Source organism: Antechinus flavipes, chromosome 3 (genome assembly GCF_016432865.1).
Source record: "Antechinus flavipes isolate AdamAnt ecotype Samford, QLD, Australia chromosome 3, AdamAnt_v2, whole genome shotgun sequence".
NCBI classification, from domain to species: Eukaryota; Metazoa; Chordata; class Mammalia; order Dasyuromorphia; family Dasyuridae; genus Antechinus; species Antechinus flavipes.
In genome coordinates, this window is record NC_067400.1 from 250,542,434 (window position 1) to 250,560,648 (window position 18,215).

An 18,215-nucleotide genomic window follows, 5' to 3' on the forward strand; every position below is an offset into this window, starting at 1 on the left:
TCTTCATTTTTTTTCTTTTTGCAGAAATTAGGGGCCTATAGGTGTGGATCATTGCAGTTGACAGATTTTTGAAAATATATCAATTGGTTTTATTGATTTTTTTTTTTTTTTTTAATCTTAGGGTTGTTTGCTTTGGTTTGGTTTTAAATTCTTTGTTGTTGACATGGCTTTTAAGTATCCATAAACTTTCTGGGAAAGGACTGTAGAAATAGGTATAACTGTTGATTTTAAAATTAATTTCATTGCTGTCTTTTATTTTTACATTGTCATACATTTTCCAGTGTCTCCTCTTTAAACAAAGGATTTAATACATTGCTATTTGGTTTACAGGCATACCTTTGTAGTAGTCTCAATTTATACTTGGCAAAATCATTTGCAGTTCAGGCACTCTAAATATAAATCCAAATGTTAAATATCTAGGTTTAAATTGAGGTAGCATATGTGAAAATGTTTGGTTAACCTGCAATCTGATATAAATATGATTCCAAAACTAAAGATAAATTAGTATTTTAAATCCCTTCTGGTGCTTTAGAAAGTGTGAAGAACTTGGAGACAAAGGAACAGAGTTTAAATTGTGCCCCTACCCTTTAGGCCCTCTGTGACCCTGGGAAAAATCACTTTCCTCTCTAAACCTCAGATTCCCTGTCTATAAAATGAAGGGGTTTGATTAGATGACTTAACAAATTTCTTTTGGAACTAAAACTACAATCCATTTTGATCAAGTTATTTTTGGATTGTAACTTAGAGCTAAAAGAGACAATAATGGTGACTTAGCCCATTAAGTTCTACATGGTACAGACATTGAAACTGAAACCCTAGAAGAGAGCTTACCCAACATCAAATGTAGTAAGTAGAAGAACCAAAATTTGAACTAAGTTCAGAATCCCCCCTCCCCATCTGCCATATTGAATTTAAAAGAACTATCTATTTTTTGCCTTGAAATTCTATTTAAATTTTTTAAAAATATTGAGTTATATTTTTATTTTTTTTTAATTCTGAACTTAAACATCAAATAAAAATACATTTCCATATGCATAGTAGATTTTAAAAGTTCTACATAAAATTGTGTGAATACTATCTGTAGCTTGCTTTTTTTTAAATATGAAAATCATATTGAAATGTTGATAGTAGAAGCAGAGCCAGGGTTTGAGCCTAGATCTTTTGACTCCAAATCTAGTTGTCTTTCCACTATATGTAGTTTGTTATGAATTAACCAGTTTAGAAATTTCAAGCCAGTCGTATTGGGATTAATTCTTTTTGTTTAGGCACATATAACTTTTATCAAATCCCCTTTCTTCTCTTTTCACTTATAGTTAAGAAACAAAAAGCTGAAAAAAAGACTGAAACTATTTCCTTAGTAACTAACTAACTTTACTAAATTACCTATTTTTTTTTAAAATCCTTTTTTTTTTTTTTAAATCTAAGGATTGCGGTTCTATGCCCAGATTTGGGCAACTAGTTTTTTAAAAACTATTATCTGGGGACATTTTAAAACACATTTTAAAGAAGTTTTATGAACTTAGTTAAACTAGTAATATTCCTTTCCATCTAATGATGACAATTTTACACTTTCACATGACCTTCTTTAACACCTTTTTTATAGTCTTAAAGTTAGAAATACCACCTTGAAGTTGTTATTCTACATTTCATCATGACAATCTACCACCCCTATTAGAATACTAGCCTAGAAGGCTATATTTTCTTAGCATAAATCATAGAATATAAAATATTTAGAACCTCTATTTAAGGGTCAACTGCTTCTCAAGTAAGATTTCAATGTTGATGACTTAAAGGCATTATAATAACTAGTCCTATGCAAACCCGAGATATATTTTTATGATGCAAGTTTTATTGTATCTTACAGTGTGTTTTTTTTTAATTCAGTAACGTAGAGCCTGTATTTTCTATAATCTTGGCATTCCATAACTGGATTTCTCTCTCTAACCTTTGTAGGTGCTGGAGATCAAAATTTATTTGCTTCTGTCTATCCTACACTATCTCAACAGCTTCCAAGAGAACCTATGGAGTGGAGAAGGTACTTTATTTATTTTCTTATTTTTTTTTTTAGTACTTAGTGTAATGGAAAAGGAAAGTTGGATTTTTAAAATCTGTTATGATGAACCAGCAAATACAAAGACTAAGCCCTATACATGTTTTCTTATCCTATATGCCATTTGCATTGACACATATATTGTTCATTCTCAAAGATTTCAATAAAATGAGAAGTGTATGTAAATCAGCAGTTACATTGTTTATGAGATCACAAATTTAGACTTGGAAGCCACATTCGATACTTAGTACAAACTCTTTGAGTCTCAGAAAAATTATGATTTGACCAAGGGCACACAGATGATAAGTTGCAAAAATAAGATTTGAACCCTGGTCCTCTTAACTCTAAATCCATTTTTCTCTCTTATGTAGCAAAATCTTCTCTGTCTTTTTTTTAAGTAATGGTTGTACTCCTTGATTTTTTTCCATTTTAAAAAATCTTCCCCTCCTTGCTATATTTTATAATTAATATTTTATTTGACATTTTCAAAGATTTTTGTTATCTTGAAAATATATCCTCAATTTGAAGTTATCTGTCAACTTGTCTTCTTGAGTGTGATTTCTACTTTCTTGTATAGTTCATTGAGAATGGAATTATTAAGAGTCCAAGTCTGGTCATTCCTCAGTTAGTTATGATAACAATAGATCCTTAGAGCAAGATTGATAGATGTTTCATATGTTATTTTCCTGCTGGTTCCTTTTATGAATGGTCTTGGGATGATGTAACCCAATTGGACCTCATTCAATCCTTTCTACAAATCGGTCTTCATTTGTACTACTTTTCCCTATTTTATGAAGGTTATTGTTTATGATATTTTCTGTAGTGTACAATCCTTTAAGTAAGTTTACATTCTGAACAAGTATTGCCTTTGACTTGATCAAATTATATCACATGTTTCTGGCTCAGGTATATATGCCCTTTGGGCCTCCTCACTAGAAAGATTGCTTTCTGTCAATTAAAGTCAGTATCTTTGCCTTTTTTTCTCATTTCCCATTTTTCAGCAATATTGGTTCATTTGAATAGGTTGATTTGAAGCTATTGTAGTTGGTCACATCTTTTTCTTTTTTTCTATTTAGTTCATTGAGTTCAGTAGCCAGTTATTTCCTTTCTCTCCAGACAGTTTTTGAGATGATAAATTTTACCACGTGCATTGCCTTCTGATTCTCTTTTAGGCAATAGTAATCTCTATGAATGTGTAATATGGATTTAAGATTATAAACATATGTAATATTTTACTTCAGTGAAGTGTTTGATTTGAGCATACTCGTAGTTTTAGATTATAATGTACAGAATTTTAGAACTGCTTCAGCTTTTTAAAAACCACAATTATTCCTTTTTTCTTCTTTGCATTCTCTTTAATCATAATTTATATAGTAACTTATTTTCGTTTTTACAACTTGTTTATAGGTCTTATGGTCGTGCTCCAAAGATGATTCATTTAGAATCTAACTTTGTTCAATTCAAAGAGGAGTTGTTGCCGAAAGAAGGAAACAAAGCCCTTCTTACTTTCCCCTTCCTTCATATTTATTGGACAGAATGCTGTGTAAGTATTCATCAAAAAAGATAGGTGGGAAATGGATTTTTTTTAACTTGGGCATTGAAGTACAGTTTACTGTATTTTTGGTTTGGTCTCTTACAACATTTTGAATTTTTCCACATTTACATTCATATTTTCTTTTCATTGTTATTGCTTCCTTCATTCTTAAAAGAACTGTGTTTATGTGGTAATTTTATGTTGTTCATTCGTGACTTGTTTTATAGAAAACATTCAATTTCATAGATTTTGCTACTTGAGTAAAAAGATAATTATGTATAGTGAAAACTTTATGAGCCTTTACTTAATAAAATTACTGCTCCCATTCCTATATAGACAATATTTACCTGACTTAAAATGATTTATTAAATTGCTACTAATCGATATTATTGTTTGATTATTTGATCAAAGCACAATACAAAACTCATTTTTCCCTGTGCTTGACTCTGATAATACAAAAAAAAAGATTGCAAAGACAATCTCTGTAGTATGTTATACAATGGGCCAACATTGTATTTTCCTTGAAAATCAAGACACTTTACATCTTACTAAGGTAAATAGGGGTGACAGGGCAAGCTTTCTGAATATAAAAATGTACAGTCTCCTTTATTCTGGTTATTGTTATTAACTCAGGGAAGGCTATTGATGCAATTCACAAGTTAATAAGCATCAACAACCTTCCCTGAGTAGAAAGACCAAATAAATTGCAAAATATATGCATTTGATTTTTTTGGATACTTACTTAATAATCTTGTCAGTTTGGGAGAATTTTGATCGTTTATTTTTATGCTTTCCCATTTCTTTGAAACATGTATTCTTAATTTTGTCTAATATTTTCATTGTTAAAATCTTTTAAATCAAAAACTTTTAGATTGGTCTAAACCTACTAATATCTTTTGCCGATCAAAAGGGCACTTATGTTATAAACTCTTAAAATATGTAGGTAGTATGTCTTCTCACTGTGCTTTTATTGCTTTAAAAAACAAACTGGGGCAGCTAGCTGGTGCAGTGGATAGAGCACTGGTCTCAAAGACAGGAGGATCTGAATTCAAATCCAACCTGGCTCTCTCTTGTTTGAACATTTTTTTTTAGCACACCTCAATGGATTGTCTGTGTATCCCATTTTGGACTAGTGTTTTTAGGGGATTACAAATTGTATAATAGCTGCTAATTTGCACTGTTAGAGGAGTTTCCTCATGGTGAGAATTCTTTAGAGTGATGAAATGACAGGGTTGGACAATATAGAGGTCTTTAAAAATTGCTTTTCTTTGTTGTCTTTGACTGATACATATTTTGGCTTATAGCCTATCACGAAAGTGCATACTGTTTAAGATAATTTCCTGATTTTTTTTTAATTAAAAATACCATTACTATGGTTCAGTGTGCTTATTTTAAATTAATTTATTCTAGAATTAAAGTGATCATATCAAATTACCTTTACAATAACTCACAATTTATTTTTTTAGGACACTGAAGTATATAAAGCTACATTAAAAGATGACATCACCAAGTGGCAGAATGTCCTGAAAGCTCACAATTCTGTGGATTGGTTAATAGTGGTAGTTGAAAGTGATGCCAAGAAAAAAAACAAAACCAACATCCTTCCACGCACATCTATTGTGGACAAAATAAGAAATGATTTTTGTAATAAACAAAGTGACAGGTAAGAATATAATTTCACCTATTTTTCACTAACACCCAAATAAAATAGACAATTATTTTATATTTACCAAATTTGATGCCTTAATTTCTCAATCTTTGTCTACAGCCTGTAGTATTAAATAAAGTCACCGCTATGCAGTTGAATATTTGATATTATACATACACAGACAGACACACACACACACTCACACTCACACTCTTATTCTCCATGTAAGTGTTTTGTCTTTTTTTTTTTTTTTTTTTTTTTTTTTTTTTTTTTTTTGGTGAGGCAGTTGGGGTTAAGTGACTTGCTCAAGATCACACAGCTAGGAAGTATTAAATGTTTAAAGCTGGTTTTGAATTCAGATCTTCCTGAGTCTAGCGCCAGTGCTATATCCACTTCACCATCTAGCTGCCCCCCAAGTGTCTTGTCTTTTATAAGATTATAAGCTCTTCAGGAGCAGAGTACATTTTTATTCCTTTTTTTTTAAATAAAATTCTTCACATTTCTGGGCAGATAGTTGGTGCTGAGTAAATACTTGATTTTTATTTGTGCATTTTGATCAGAAACAAAATTAGACCATTTATTAAATCTGTAGTGGTTCAAAGATAAATTTGAAGCTGTGTGAAAATTTTTTTTTAATTTCATACACATATTCTAAGGAATGGGGAGAAGAAGAGAGAGAAGTAAAGAAAGGAGAGATGGAATAGATGGAACTGGAATAAATATACATTGAGATCCATGGAGTGAAGGGCTGCCTTTTTTCCTCTTCTTTATGTGGCCACACATGGACAAAAGTGGTACAGGAAGAGTACATAGAAAGTCAGATATGGAGGACTAAGTATAGTTTAATTGCTTAACTTCAGAGTAAAAACTGCTGAGAGGAAAATGAAACATGAACAGAGAGAGAAAGAAACTGAGTAAAGGTCAGTAAGGATGAAAGATAGATTTAAGAGAAGTGAGGCAGTAGGATAGGTGGAAGGACTATACTTTTTGATCACAGGAAAGATATTTCAGAATTCAGAAGTGGCACAGTTACAGCTAACAATGAAATCTAAAGATATAACTATCCCTGAAGATGTATAAGATAGAATACAGAGTAAGTCATGGAAGTTAGGTTGGTTAATGAACTGAGAGGACAAAGTGCTTCAAGGGACAGCAGTCATCAAGAAGGAAAGCAGTTGTTTTTATTAAGAGTGAATATCAGTTGGGCACTGAATTCCTGCAGAAGGAAGGGAGCCTGTTAGATTAACTTAGCTAGGATTGACTAAGAATTTAACTTAATCTTTATAGAAAAGCAATCATTCCAAGGTTTTATAAAATAATCTCTGTTTACACAGCCATCAACCACTCTAGTTCAGGCCCTTATATCTTATCTGAAGGCTATTGCAGTATTCTCCTAATTGGCCTCTCTGCTTGTCTTTTTTTTTTTTTTTTTTTTGGCTGAGGCAATTGGGGTTAAGTGACTTGCCCAGGGTCACATAGCCAGGAAGTGTTAAGTGTCTGAGACCAAATATAAACTCCAGTCCTCCTAACTTAAGGACTGGTGCCACCTAGCTGCCCCCAATTTTTAAAAATAGTATTTTATTTTTCTAAATACATTCAAAAATAGTTTTTAACATTCACCTTTACAAAAACCTACTTTTTGTGTTAAAAACCTACTTTTGTTTAGATTCCATATAGCCACCAAAGTGATTTTCCTAAACCATAGTTCTGACCATATCCCTTTGCTACTTAACAAATTCCTCTAATATTCTTTTGAGCATTTTAAGACTTCACTATCTGGCCCCTTCTACTTTTCTACTCTGTTTACATGTTATTTACCTCTATGAATTCTGTGATCTAGCTATAGGCTTTGTTGCTGTTATTTATGCATACCATATACTATCACATTGCCTTTTCATTGGCTGTTCCCCAGACTTAGAATGCAGTTACTCTCTATTTTCATCAATTACAATGCCTAATACAGATTCACTTCATTCATTTTTCAAGATTCAGGTAACATGCCATTGCCTTCATGAAGTTTTCCTGATCTCCACATAACTGTTAGTGATTTCCTGGCTCAAAGTACCTGTGTTTATGTTGTATAATCACATAACATTGCTATGACGTATGTTCATGCATACATATAAACTTACATGCATACATATATATAAGCATGCATATTAATATTCTGTTTTTTCCAATAGAAATATATAAGCTTTGAAAGCAAGAATGATTTTAATATTCATTTTTGTATCTTTAATACCTAACATATAGACTGGTTCTTATATGTGTCTTGATTGATGACCAAAGCTGTTGTAAGACTAATTTGGTCTTTTTAGAATGAACTGGAAGAAGAAGAAAAAATGAGACCACTGAAGACAATGGTTTGAAACGCCGTTCTATGGGAAATGGTTTGCAAAACTTCTGAGTGTTGTCTAAACCATATTAAAAATGTAATTGTAAAAGTTAAGGAGATGAATAAAATTTTAGAAAAATTAGCTATAATAGACCTTTGGAGAAAATTGAAAGTGAATAAAAAGAGACCTACTTTTTTTCTCAACTGCACATGTCACCTTCACAAAAATTAACTATATTAGGGCATAAAATCTTACAAACAATCTTTTTGGACTTTTGGACTGTGATGTAATAAAAATTACAATCAGTAAAGGGACTTAGAAGCCTAGTAATTGAAATCTGAATAATCTAAATCTAAAAAGTGAGTGGGTCAAAGAACAAATCATAGAAATATCCAATAATTTTATTAAAGATAATGATAACAGTGAGACAATATACCAGAATTTGAGGGATGCAGCCAAAGCAGTACTTAGGTAATTTATTTCTAAATGCTTATATCAATGAAAAAGAGAGGGAGAGGGAGAAAAGGGAAAGGAAGAAGGAAAGGTTAAAAAAAAAAAATCACCACAATCAAAAATGACAAAAGATGAATACCACAAATGAAGAGGAAATAAAAGCAATCATTAGGACTTATTTTGCCTAATTATATACCAATAAATCTGAGGATGTAAGTGAAATGGATGAAATAGTTGCAAAAATATAAATTGTCTAAATTTGGAGAAAAAGTAGAATGCTTCTCTGTCTTAGAAAAAAGAAATTGAACAGGCTATAAATGAGCTCACTAAAAACAATCACTAGGACCAGATTGATTTAGAAATTAATTCTACCAAACATTTAAATAAAAACTAATTTCAATAGTCAATAGACTCTTCACTAAGAAATTTTTATGTGACCCTGGTTTTATGTAGATATATAAAATAGATAATTAAATCAGACATTTGCTGATAATAAATCATAATTTTGCTATATTCAGTTATGGAATTCCATATCGGATAAAGCTGGGATATAAATTGTTTGAAAAAATACTAAAAGAAAGAATCCCACCAAATTTCTTAATGATTATTGATAGAAAAATTATGAATAGAATACTAGCAAGGATATTACAGCAATGTATTATAAGCATCCTATAACATGAGCAGGTAGGAGTTATACAAAGAATGCAGGAGTAGTTCATTTAGGAAAACTATCAGCATAATTGAACATATCAAAAACAAAAACAATAAAAACCATAATGATTATCTCAATAGGTACAGTAAAACCTTTTGAAAAATACAAAACTCATTCCTGGTTTTTGTTTTTGTTTTAAACAACTAGAAAGAATAAGAATTAATGTAGCTTTCTTTAAAATGATTATCAGTATCTATCTAAAACCATCAGCAAGTATTAACTATAGTAGGGAAAGCCAGAAGCTTTTTCACTAAGATCAAGGGTGAAACGAGGATGTTCATTATCATCACTATTCCTCAATATTATACTACAAATGCTAGCTATAGTAATAAGACAAGGGGAGGAAATGGAGTAGGAAATATGAAAAAAAAGGATCACTTTTTATAAATGTTATGATGGTATACTTTGAGAATCCTAGATAATCAACTGAAAATCTAATTGCCATAATTAACAACTTTAGCGGAATTCTAGGACAAAAACTAAATCTGCATAAATCATCAGCATTTCTATATATATTACCATTAAAGTCCAACAGAAAAAAAATATGAAGAAAAAGTCCATTTAAAATAACTGCAGATAATATGAAATATTTGGGCGCATACCTGCTAATATAAAGTGAGGAACTATATGAACACAGTTGTAAAACACTTTCACGTAATTAAAAATATTTAAACAATTGGAGAAATATTAATTGTTTATGGGTAGGCCAAGTCAGTATAATAAAAATGACAATTAATTTACTTATTTCTGTGCCACAAGAATCCTCCATTTATAGAACTAGAAAAAATAAAAAATTTCTTTTGGAAGAAAAAAAGTCAAGAATATCAAGGAAATCAATGGGGGAAAAAAGTATGAATCAAAGGAATCTCACAGTACCAGATTTTAAATTACATTACAAAGTAGTCAGGTTGCTTTCAGGGGAAGAAATCAAACTCTCTAGGCTTATTGAAAAAAATACTCTAAGTCACTAATAATTAGAAAAATGCAAACTGAGTTTGCAGTTCAAACTTATCAGATAGGCTGATAAAAGGAAAATGACAAATGTTGGCGAGGATATGAAAGAATGAGGACGCTAATTCACTATTAGTGGAATTGTAAACTAGTCCAACTGTTTTGAAAAACAATTTGGAACTATGCTCACAGAGTTATAAATTGTGAATACTCTTTCTCATCAGTACCATTGCTAGTAGAGATCAAGGAAAAAGGAAAAGAATCTTTATGTACAAAATTATAGTAGCTCTTTTTGAGAGAAAAAGAATTAGAAATTGGAAAGATGCCCATCAATTGGGCAGTGGCTGAGTAAGTTGTGGTATGTGATTGTAATGAAATACTGTAGTACTATAAGAAATGATGAACAGGTTGATATCAGAAAAACCTGGAATTACGTATACAAACTGATGCAAACGTTGTACTCAGCAAGAGCAATATTGTATTGATGATCATTTGTGAACGACTTAGCTACTCTGATTGGTACAATGAACAAGACAGTTCTAAAGGACTCATAATGAAAAATTGCTAGCCATTTCAGAGAAAACTGATGAAGTCTGAGTATAGATTGAAGCGTAATCTTTTTCACTTTATTGTTCTTTTTTTTTTTTTTTTTTTTTGCAACATTGCTAATATGGAAACATATTTTGCATGATTTCACATGTGAAATCAATATCACATTGTTTGCCCTCTCAGTGAGTGGGGAAAATGAGAGCTGAAGAGAATTCAGAATTCAAAATTTCTAAAATTAACTTTTAAAAAATATATACTATTTTAAATCTCAAAATTGTTTCAGAAAATAATTTCTTTTAATATAATGTTAATTTAAGGTTTTTCAAGTCAGTATCCATTTCAACCCTTCCATTGGGCTCTTTGTTTGGGGTTTGTCACCAGTGATTTAGAAATAGTTGCATATAACATAGACACAGTTTAGACTTTATCCTTTTTGTGTTGTTGTTTATGAATTTATATTAATTTAAGAAAATTCTAATTTTTATTTAAAATTGTAAGCATTAAATATCAAAATTTGTCTTATGTATAATAGTAAAAAAATTTAAATTGTCCAGAAATTGTGGTAAATTCTTTTTATTTATTTATTTTTTATTAACAAAACATATGCATGGATAATTTTTCAACATTGACCCTTGCAAAAACTTCTGTTTCCACTTTTCCCCTCCTTCCCTCCAATACCTTCCCTAGATGGCAGGTAGTTCCATACATGTTAAATATGTTAAAGTATGTGTTAAATACAATATACGTATACATATTTATAAAGTTGTCTTGCTACACAAGAAAAATCGGATATAGAAAGAAGGTAAAAATAACCTGGGAAGAAAAACAAACATGCAAGCAAACGTAACAGAAAGAATGTAAATGTTATGTTGTGGTCCTCACTCATTTCCCAGTGTTCTTTCGCTAGGTCTAGCTGGTTCTGTTCATCACTGATCAGTTGGAACTGATTTGGATCCTCTCACTTCCATCAGATTGGTCCTCATATAGTATTGTTGTTGATGATGTATGATATATGATGATCTCCTGATTCTGCTCATTTCACTTAGTATGAATACATGCCTTTTTGTATTGATACTCAGGCCTTTCTGAAATCATCCTGCTGGTCATTTCTTACAGAACAATAATATTCCATAACATTCTACAGAATTTGTGGTAAATTCTACTGAATCTAAGGGGGTAACGATTCTTAAACTTTGTTATTCTTTGTATAAAATGATCTCTTCTTATCTTTGTAGGTGTGTGGTTCTCTGTGACCCTTTGAAGGATTCTTCTCGTACTCAGGAATCCTGGAATGCCTTCCTGACCAAACTCAGGACTTTGCTTCTTATGTCTTTTACCAAAAACTTAGGCAAGTTTGAAGATGATATGAGAACCTTGAGAGAGAAGAGGACTGAACCAGGATGGAGCTTTTGTGAATATTTCATGGTTCAGGTACTTGATCAAACACTGAATGAACTTTTTGTTGTTGTTGTCGTTTGATTCCCCTTAAAAGTATTACTTTTATTAGTTTTTTTTCTTTTTTTTTTTTAAACCAGAGATTAGTACTAAGAGTAGCAAGAATAGTAGACCTACTCATTTCTCTTATTTTTGTAAAGCAAGATCAGAGACAGTTTTTTAGGTAGCTGTATCCTTAGTTCCTTTTTTGCTCTACTGCTTGCATCCTAATTTTACTGTGAAACAACTATGAAATCAGTTATATTGGTGTTTTGGTGTGTCTTATTTGATTCTCAGGGGCCTTTTACTAATTATATACATTATGGAAATCCAGGTCATCTGACTCAACTTTTCTGCATATTCTTTTCAAAGTACTACACAATTATCCACTATTAAGACATTCCAGTTCTTTTAAAATGTCATAACAGAAATATGTTTAAGATGATCATACTTGTATAACTTAATATCAGATTGCTTCAAGTCTTGGAGGAGGAGGAAAGGGAAAAAGGAAGAAAAAAAATTTAAAACTCAAAATGTTACAAAAATGAATGTTTAATGTAAAGGATTGCTTGCCATCTGGGGGAGGGGGTGGAGGGAGGGAGGGGAAAAATCGGAACACAAGTGAATGCAAGGGATAATGTTGTAAAAATTACCCTGGCATGAGCTCTATCAATAAAAAGTTATTTTTAAAAAAATGAATGTTTAAAAACTATCTTTACATGTGATTGGGAAAATAAAATAATATTGAATTTTTTTAAAATATGTTTCATCAACCATGGTATCACTAAAATGTAGACAGTAGATTAAGAAATTATAGTTTCCTATCAGAATGAGCCTGAAATAAAACCAACTTTCCATTTCCATTAATTATTCGTATATAGTTCTCTTGTGATTCAAATGCAAGTGCTATACAAATGCTTGCTGCAATTATCATTCACTATTATGGCTATTATTTTTTCTACCATTAGTACTCATTAAATTTAGTGTTAATTGTTTTGGGTTTAAATCATGTGAATCTTGGAAAGGAGTGACACACAGTTCATTGTATTTTTGCTAACTTCAGTTGTCCTTTTCCTCTAAGCAAAATGTTTTGGTTACATAAACTGATTTAATAAAGGGGATAGGAAGTCAATATGTGCTAGAGTATAGTTTGAAAGGCTAGGTCCTGCTCTATTGGGTTCTACAGTTTAGATCTAGAAGAAATTTAGGATTATTTTAAAAGAATGATAAGCTTTTTGCTTTCACTTGTGAAGAGAAAAATTGTCTATGTTCTCACCATAATTTCTTGATTAAAAAGACAAATTTATTAGTTGGAATTATTTTGCATGAACTTGGCTCCACTTCCATTAGTCACAACATAGGAACATATGGTTAATTATTGGAAATGGAAAATTCACATTTTAGTGGCACCATAGTTGATATGACATATTTTAAAAGAATTAGAATATCTTAATAGTAAGTAGTAATGTGGTATTTTGGAAAGAGCCCGCATAAGATTTGAATTCCAACTCTAACATTTATTTTATTTGTAACCTTTCACAGGCACAAAAATAAGTCACATAAACTCTCTTGAGCTTACCTCAGTGTTTATCTTTTGTAAAATGAAATTTGAATTAGGTGACCTGAGATAGAGGTCCCCTACAGCTCTTAAGTTTTATTGCCCCAGTGTATTGAAGCTCATGTAGGTTGAGTTTCTTCTTACTCTTTAAAGGTGAATTAAATTTGCTAGTGGAATTCACATTTTTAGATTAATTGATGCCTTTTGTTTTCATATTATCCTTCATTCATGACTGCCTCTCCCTCAGTTCCCTTACTGAGTATTCAGGATTAAAATTTTTTTAAATAGTCAAATAAAATCAGGATTGAATTTAGTTATTTTAAAGATACTCTTTATTGATCTCATGGTAATTATGCCCTATCGGACATCAATTATAAGAAAAATTACTACTAAACTCTGGTTTGTAAAAAAATTAAAAATTATTACACACTCCTAATGTTCAGATAACATGATCATGTCACATTTTGTTTCTTTTTTCAGGGGCCATGATTGATAATTACATGTCACTTATATTATTTTTTTCCATTTATGTTGTAAGTCTTACGTGCATTGTTTTTTAGTTTTGCTTACTTCTTTCCTCCCCCCCCCCCCATTATTTCTAATGCCTTTCTCTTTCTTTTAATTCTTTACATTTATCATTTCTCATGTCATAGTATCCCCATTTGTTTAACCATTCCTCAGTGATGGGTGCCTACTTTATTTACATAAAAAGTGCCCCTATGAACACTTATCATACCTGAGATGTGTCATTGATTTTCTTGGAGGATAGTCCTAGCAGTGAAAGCTCTGGATCATTTTTGTCATTTTAAAGCATAATTACAAGTTACTTTCTGAAACAGTTGGATCACTGTATATTTCTAACAATATTATTTCAATGTGCCTGTCTTTTTCTGACACATACTATTTTCCATCTTTTCAGATTTATTTGATTGGAGATAAACATAATATTGTTTGTATTTACATATTCTTTCAAAAGACTGTTAATGGTTTGTCTTCCAATAACTGATAACTCATCTTTTGGGGGATGTCTCTTTGTCTTAAATATGACTGTTTAATACCTACATATCCCATATGTAACCTTTATCATAGATAGTTTTTATTTTTAAAAATTCCATTATCCTACTTGAATTGTTTATGTTTTTTTTCCCCAATTCTTCAATTTCATGAAATCTTATGTACTTATTTTATCTTTTTTTGACCTATCTTTTCTTGATTAAGAATTCTTGTCAAGATTGTTAAAAATACTAACATTTTTTCATATTCTTATGTGATATTTTTTAAATATATGAAAACTATAAAACTCTTTATGGTTACTTTAACTATATGTATGTGTCTTCTATGTGTCTGTATGCTTGAACAACAGGTGGCACAGTGGTTAAAGTGCCCAGCCTGGAATCAAGTAAACTTCTCTTCCTGCATTCAAATCTGGCTTCAGAAACTAGTCATGTGACCCTGGGCAAGTTATTTAATGCTATTTGCATCAATTTCCTTATCTGAAAATAATTAGGTAAAGACGGAATTAGCAAAACCATTCTAATATCTTTGCCAAAAAAATTCCAAATGGTACCATAGTCAGACAAGACTGAAAAACAACTTGGCACATACACACACTGCTGTTTTCTTCTATTTGACACAGGAACCATTTTTGGCTTTCTCTTTATGTTCTCAGCAAATAGTGCCTAATCCACAGTGTTTTGACTGATTGATTTCAATCTGATATCCATTTAAAACTTCTTGTAGTATATGGTATTTAAGATGCTTTGGTTCTAAGAAATCAGGGAACTTTTCTTTTTTAAGGTTATTGAAATATGATTTATAGATTCTTTTGGTTGTAATTTTAAATAATCGAGTGATTTTTAATTTTTTTTTCTCATTCTGTTTTTAGTCAGTTATTTTTGCTATAAAATAATCTTACATTTTCTTATATTTGGGGGGTTTTTTGTCTCTTTCAATGTGTTGGCATTGCCTTATTTTTCTTCTTGTTTCATGTTGTCATTGTTCTTTTTTTGGTTCATTCTAATTTTCAGGTAATTTGTTTCTAGAGCAACATTTTGAACCTCTTTCACCAAATTGATTATCTTTACACTTCTTTTAAAACTCTTTTTTACAAAACTCTTGCTTTATTTGTTCCTGGTATTTTGCATAAAGTCAATATGACTTGGAATAGGTCTGGAACTTGCCATAGTATGCAGGATCCATCTGTACTTGAATTTACATTGTGTGCTTCTGGCCAGATACTGCCCACAGAATGTACAGACCACTCTGTCTCCCTATGTTGACATAAATTTTAAAAAAAGAAAGATTTTGACTTTTTCTTGGGATTTCTGCATCATAATTTGACCTAATGCATTTTCTAAATCTATTCAGAGGATTTTGGGTGGGTGGGGGCACACTTTAGAGAGATGCTAGCCCAAATTGTCTTTCTAGAACTCGCTCAAATTTTCAGATATTAAAATAAACCTTTGCAAGTTAGCAAATGCTACAGATTGGGACTCAATTTATTGTTTTGTTGATTGCCTAGACTTAAGAATGAAATGGCGAACATGTAACAATGCACATGTATCACTCTCTCGTTTGGTTTTTTCCATATTTTTTCCTGTCCCTGCAGTTTGCTGGTTTTTTTTTTTTTTTTTTTAAGATTAGTTCTCTATGCTATCGAGTTTACTATTCATTCTTCTTTAATCTAGTGTGGTCTACATCTGTTTTTCCTCTTTTAAAAAAATAAAATAAAATACATTTTATTGAAATATTTTGTTGCCCAAAGATCCTAGTTTTGGGGATAAGAACTCATTATTTGACAAAAATTGCTAGGAAAATAGGAAATTAGTATGGCAGAAACTAGGCATTGACTCACACTTACACCATACATCAAGATAAGGTCAAATTGAGTTCATAACCTAGGCATAAAGAATGAGATAATAAATAAATTAGAGGAACACAGGATAGATTATCTCTCAGACCTGTGGAGGAGGAAGGAATTTATGACCAAAGAAGAACTAGAGATCATTACTGATCACAAAATAGAAAATTTTAATTATATCAAATTGAAAAGTTTTTGTAAAAACAAAACTAATGCAGAGAAGATTAGAAGGGAAGTAATAAACTGGGAAAACATTTTTACAGTCAAGGGTTCTGATAAAGGCTCATTTCCAAAATATATAGAGAATTGACTCTAATTTATAAGAAATCAAGTCATTCTCCAATTGATAAATGGTCAAAGGATGTGAACAGACAATTCTCAGACAAATAAATTGAAACTGTTTCTAGCCATATGAAAAGATGCTCCAAGTCATTATTATTTAAAGAAATGCAAATTAAGACAACTCTGAGATACCACTATACACCTGTCAGATTGACTAGAATGACCGGGAAAGATAATGCGGAATGTTGGAGCTGATGTGGGAAAACTGGGACACTGATACATTATTGGTGGAATTGTGAACACATCCAGCCATTCTGGAGAGCAATTTGGAACTATGCTCAAAAAGTTACCCAACTGTGCATACCCTTTGGCCCAGCAGTGTTTCTATGGGCTTATACCCCAAAGAGATCATAAAGAAGGGAAAGAGACCTGTATGTGCAAGAATGTTTGTGGCAGGTCTCTTTGTAGTGGCCAGAAACTGGAAATTGAGTGGATGCCTATCATTTGGAGAATGGCTGAATAAATTGTGGTATATGAATGTTATGTAATATTATTGTTTGGTAAGAAATGACCGATTTCAGAAAGGCCTGGAGAGACTTACACAAACTGATGCTGAATAAAACGAGCAGGGCCAGGAGATCGTTATAAACTTTAACAACAGTATTATATGATGATCAATTCTGATGGACTTGCCATCTTCAGCAATGAGATGAACCAAATCAGTTCCAATAGAGCAGTAATGAACTGAACCAGCTACACCCAGTGAAAGAACTCTGGGAGATGACTAAGAACCATTACATTGAATTCCCAATCCTTATATTTTTGCCTGCCTACATTTTGGATTTCCTTCACAAGCTAATTGTATAATATTTCAGAGTCCAATTCTTTATTGTGTATCTAATTTATACTATAATATATTTAACATCTACTGGTCACCTTGCCATCTAGGGGATAGGGTGGGGGGAAGGAGAGGGAAAATTGGAACAAAAGGTTTGGCAATTGTCAATGCTATAAAATTACCTATACATATAACTTGTAAATAAAAAGCTATTTAAAAAAAAAAAAAAGAATGAAATGGAGAACATGTAACAATGCACATGTATCATTTGCTCATTTTTTTTTCCCATATTTGTTCCTATCCGCGCAGCTTGCTGTTTATTTTTTAGTTTATTTCTCTATTCTATTGAGTTTACTATTCATTCTTCTTTAATCTAGTGTGGTTTACATCTGTTTTTCCTCTTTTAAAAAAAATAAAATAAAATACATTTTATTGGAAGTATTTTGTTGCCCCAAAATTCCAGTTTTGGGGATAAGAACTCACTATTTGACAAAAATTGCTAGGAAAATTGGAAATTAGTATGGCAGAAACTAGGCATTGACCCACACTTACACCGTACATCAAGATAAGGTCAAAATGAGTTCATGATCTAGGCAAAAAGAATGAGATTATAAATAAATTGGAAGAGCATAGGATAGTTTACCTCTCAGACCTGTGGAAGAGGAAGGACTTTATGACCAAAGAAGAACTAGAGATCATTATTGATCACAAAGTAGAAAATTTTGATTATATCAAATTGAAAAGTTTTTGTACAAACAAAACTATTGCAGACAAGATTAGAAGGGAAGCAGTAAACTGGGAAAACATTTTTACAGTTAAAGGTTCTGATAAAGGCCTCATTTCCAAAATATATGGAGAATTGACTCTAATTTATAAGAAATCAAGCCATTCTCCAATTGATGAATGGTCAAAAGATATGAACAGACAGTTCTCAGACAAAGAAATTGAAACTGTTTCTAGCCATATGAAAAGATACTCCAAGTCATTATTAATCAGAGAAATGCAAATTA

At 31.3% G+C, this 18,215-nt stretch overlaps 1 protein-coding gene across 3 annotated transcripts in view; it reads left to right on the forward strand.

Annotated features, from left to right (window-relative positions):
- Positions 1 to 18,215, forward strand: part of TRAPPC10 (trafficking protein particle complex subunit 10) — a 96,176-nt gene that overhangs the window by 25,746 nt on the left and 52,215 nt on the right. For all 3 annotated transcript variants that reach the window (XM_051984878.1, XM_051984876.1, XM_051984877.1), the window contains exons 2-5: positions 1,954 to 2,035; positions 3,458 to 3,593; positions 5,051 to 5,247; positions 11,469 to 11,664. In XM_051984878.1, coding sequence (XP_051840838.1) covers positions 1,954 to 2,035; positions 3,458 to 3,593; positions 5,051 to 5,247; positions 11,469 to 11,664 — 611 coding nt within the window. The remainder of the gene's footprint in view (positions 1 to 1,953; positions 2,036 to 3,457; positions 3,594 to 5,050; positions 5,248 to 11,468; positions 11,665 to 18,215) is intronic.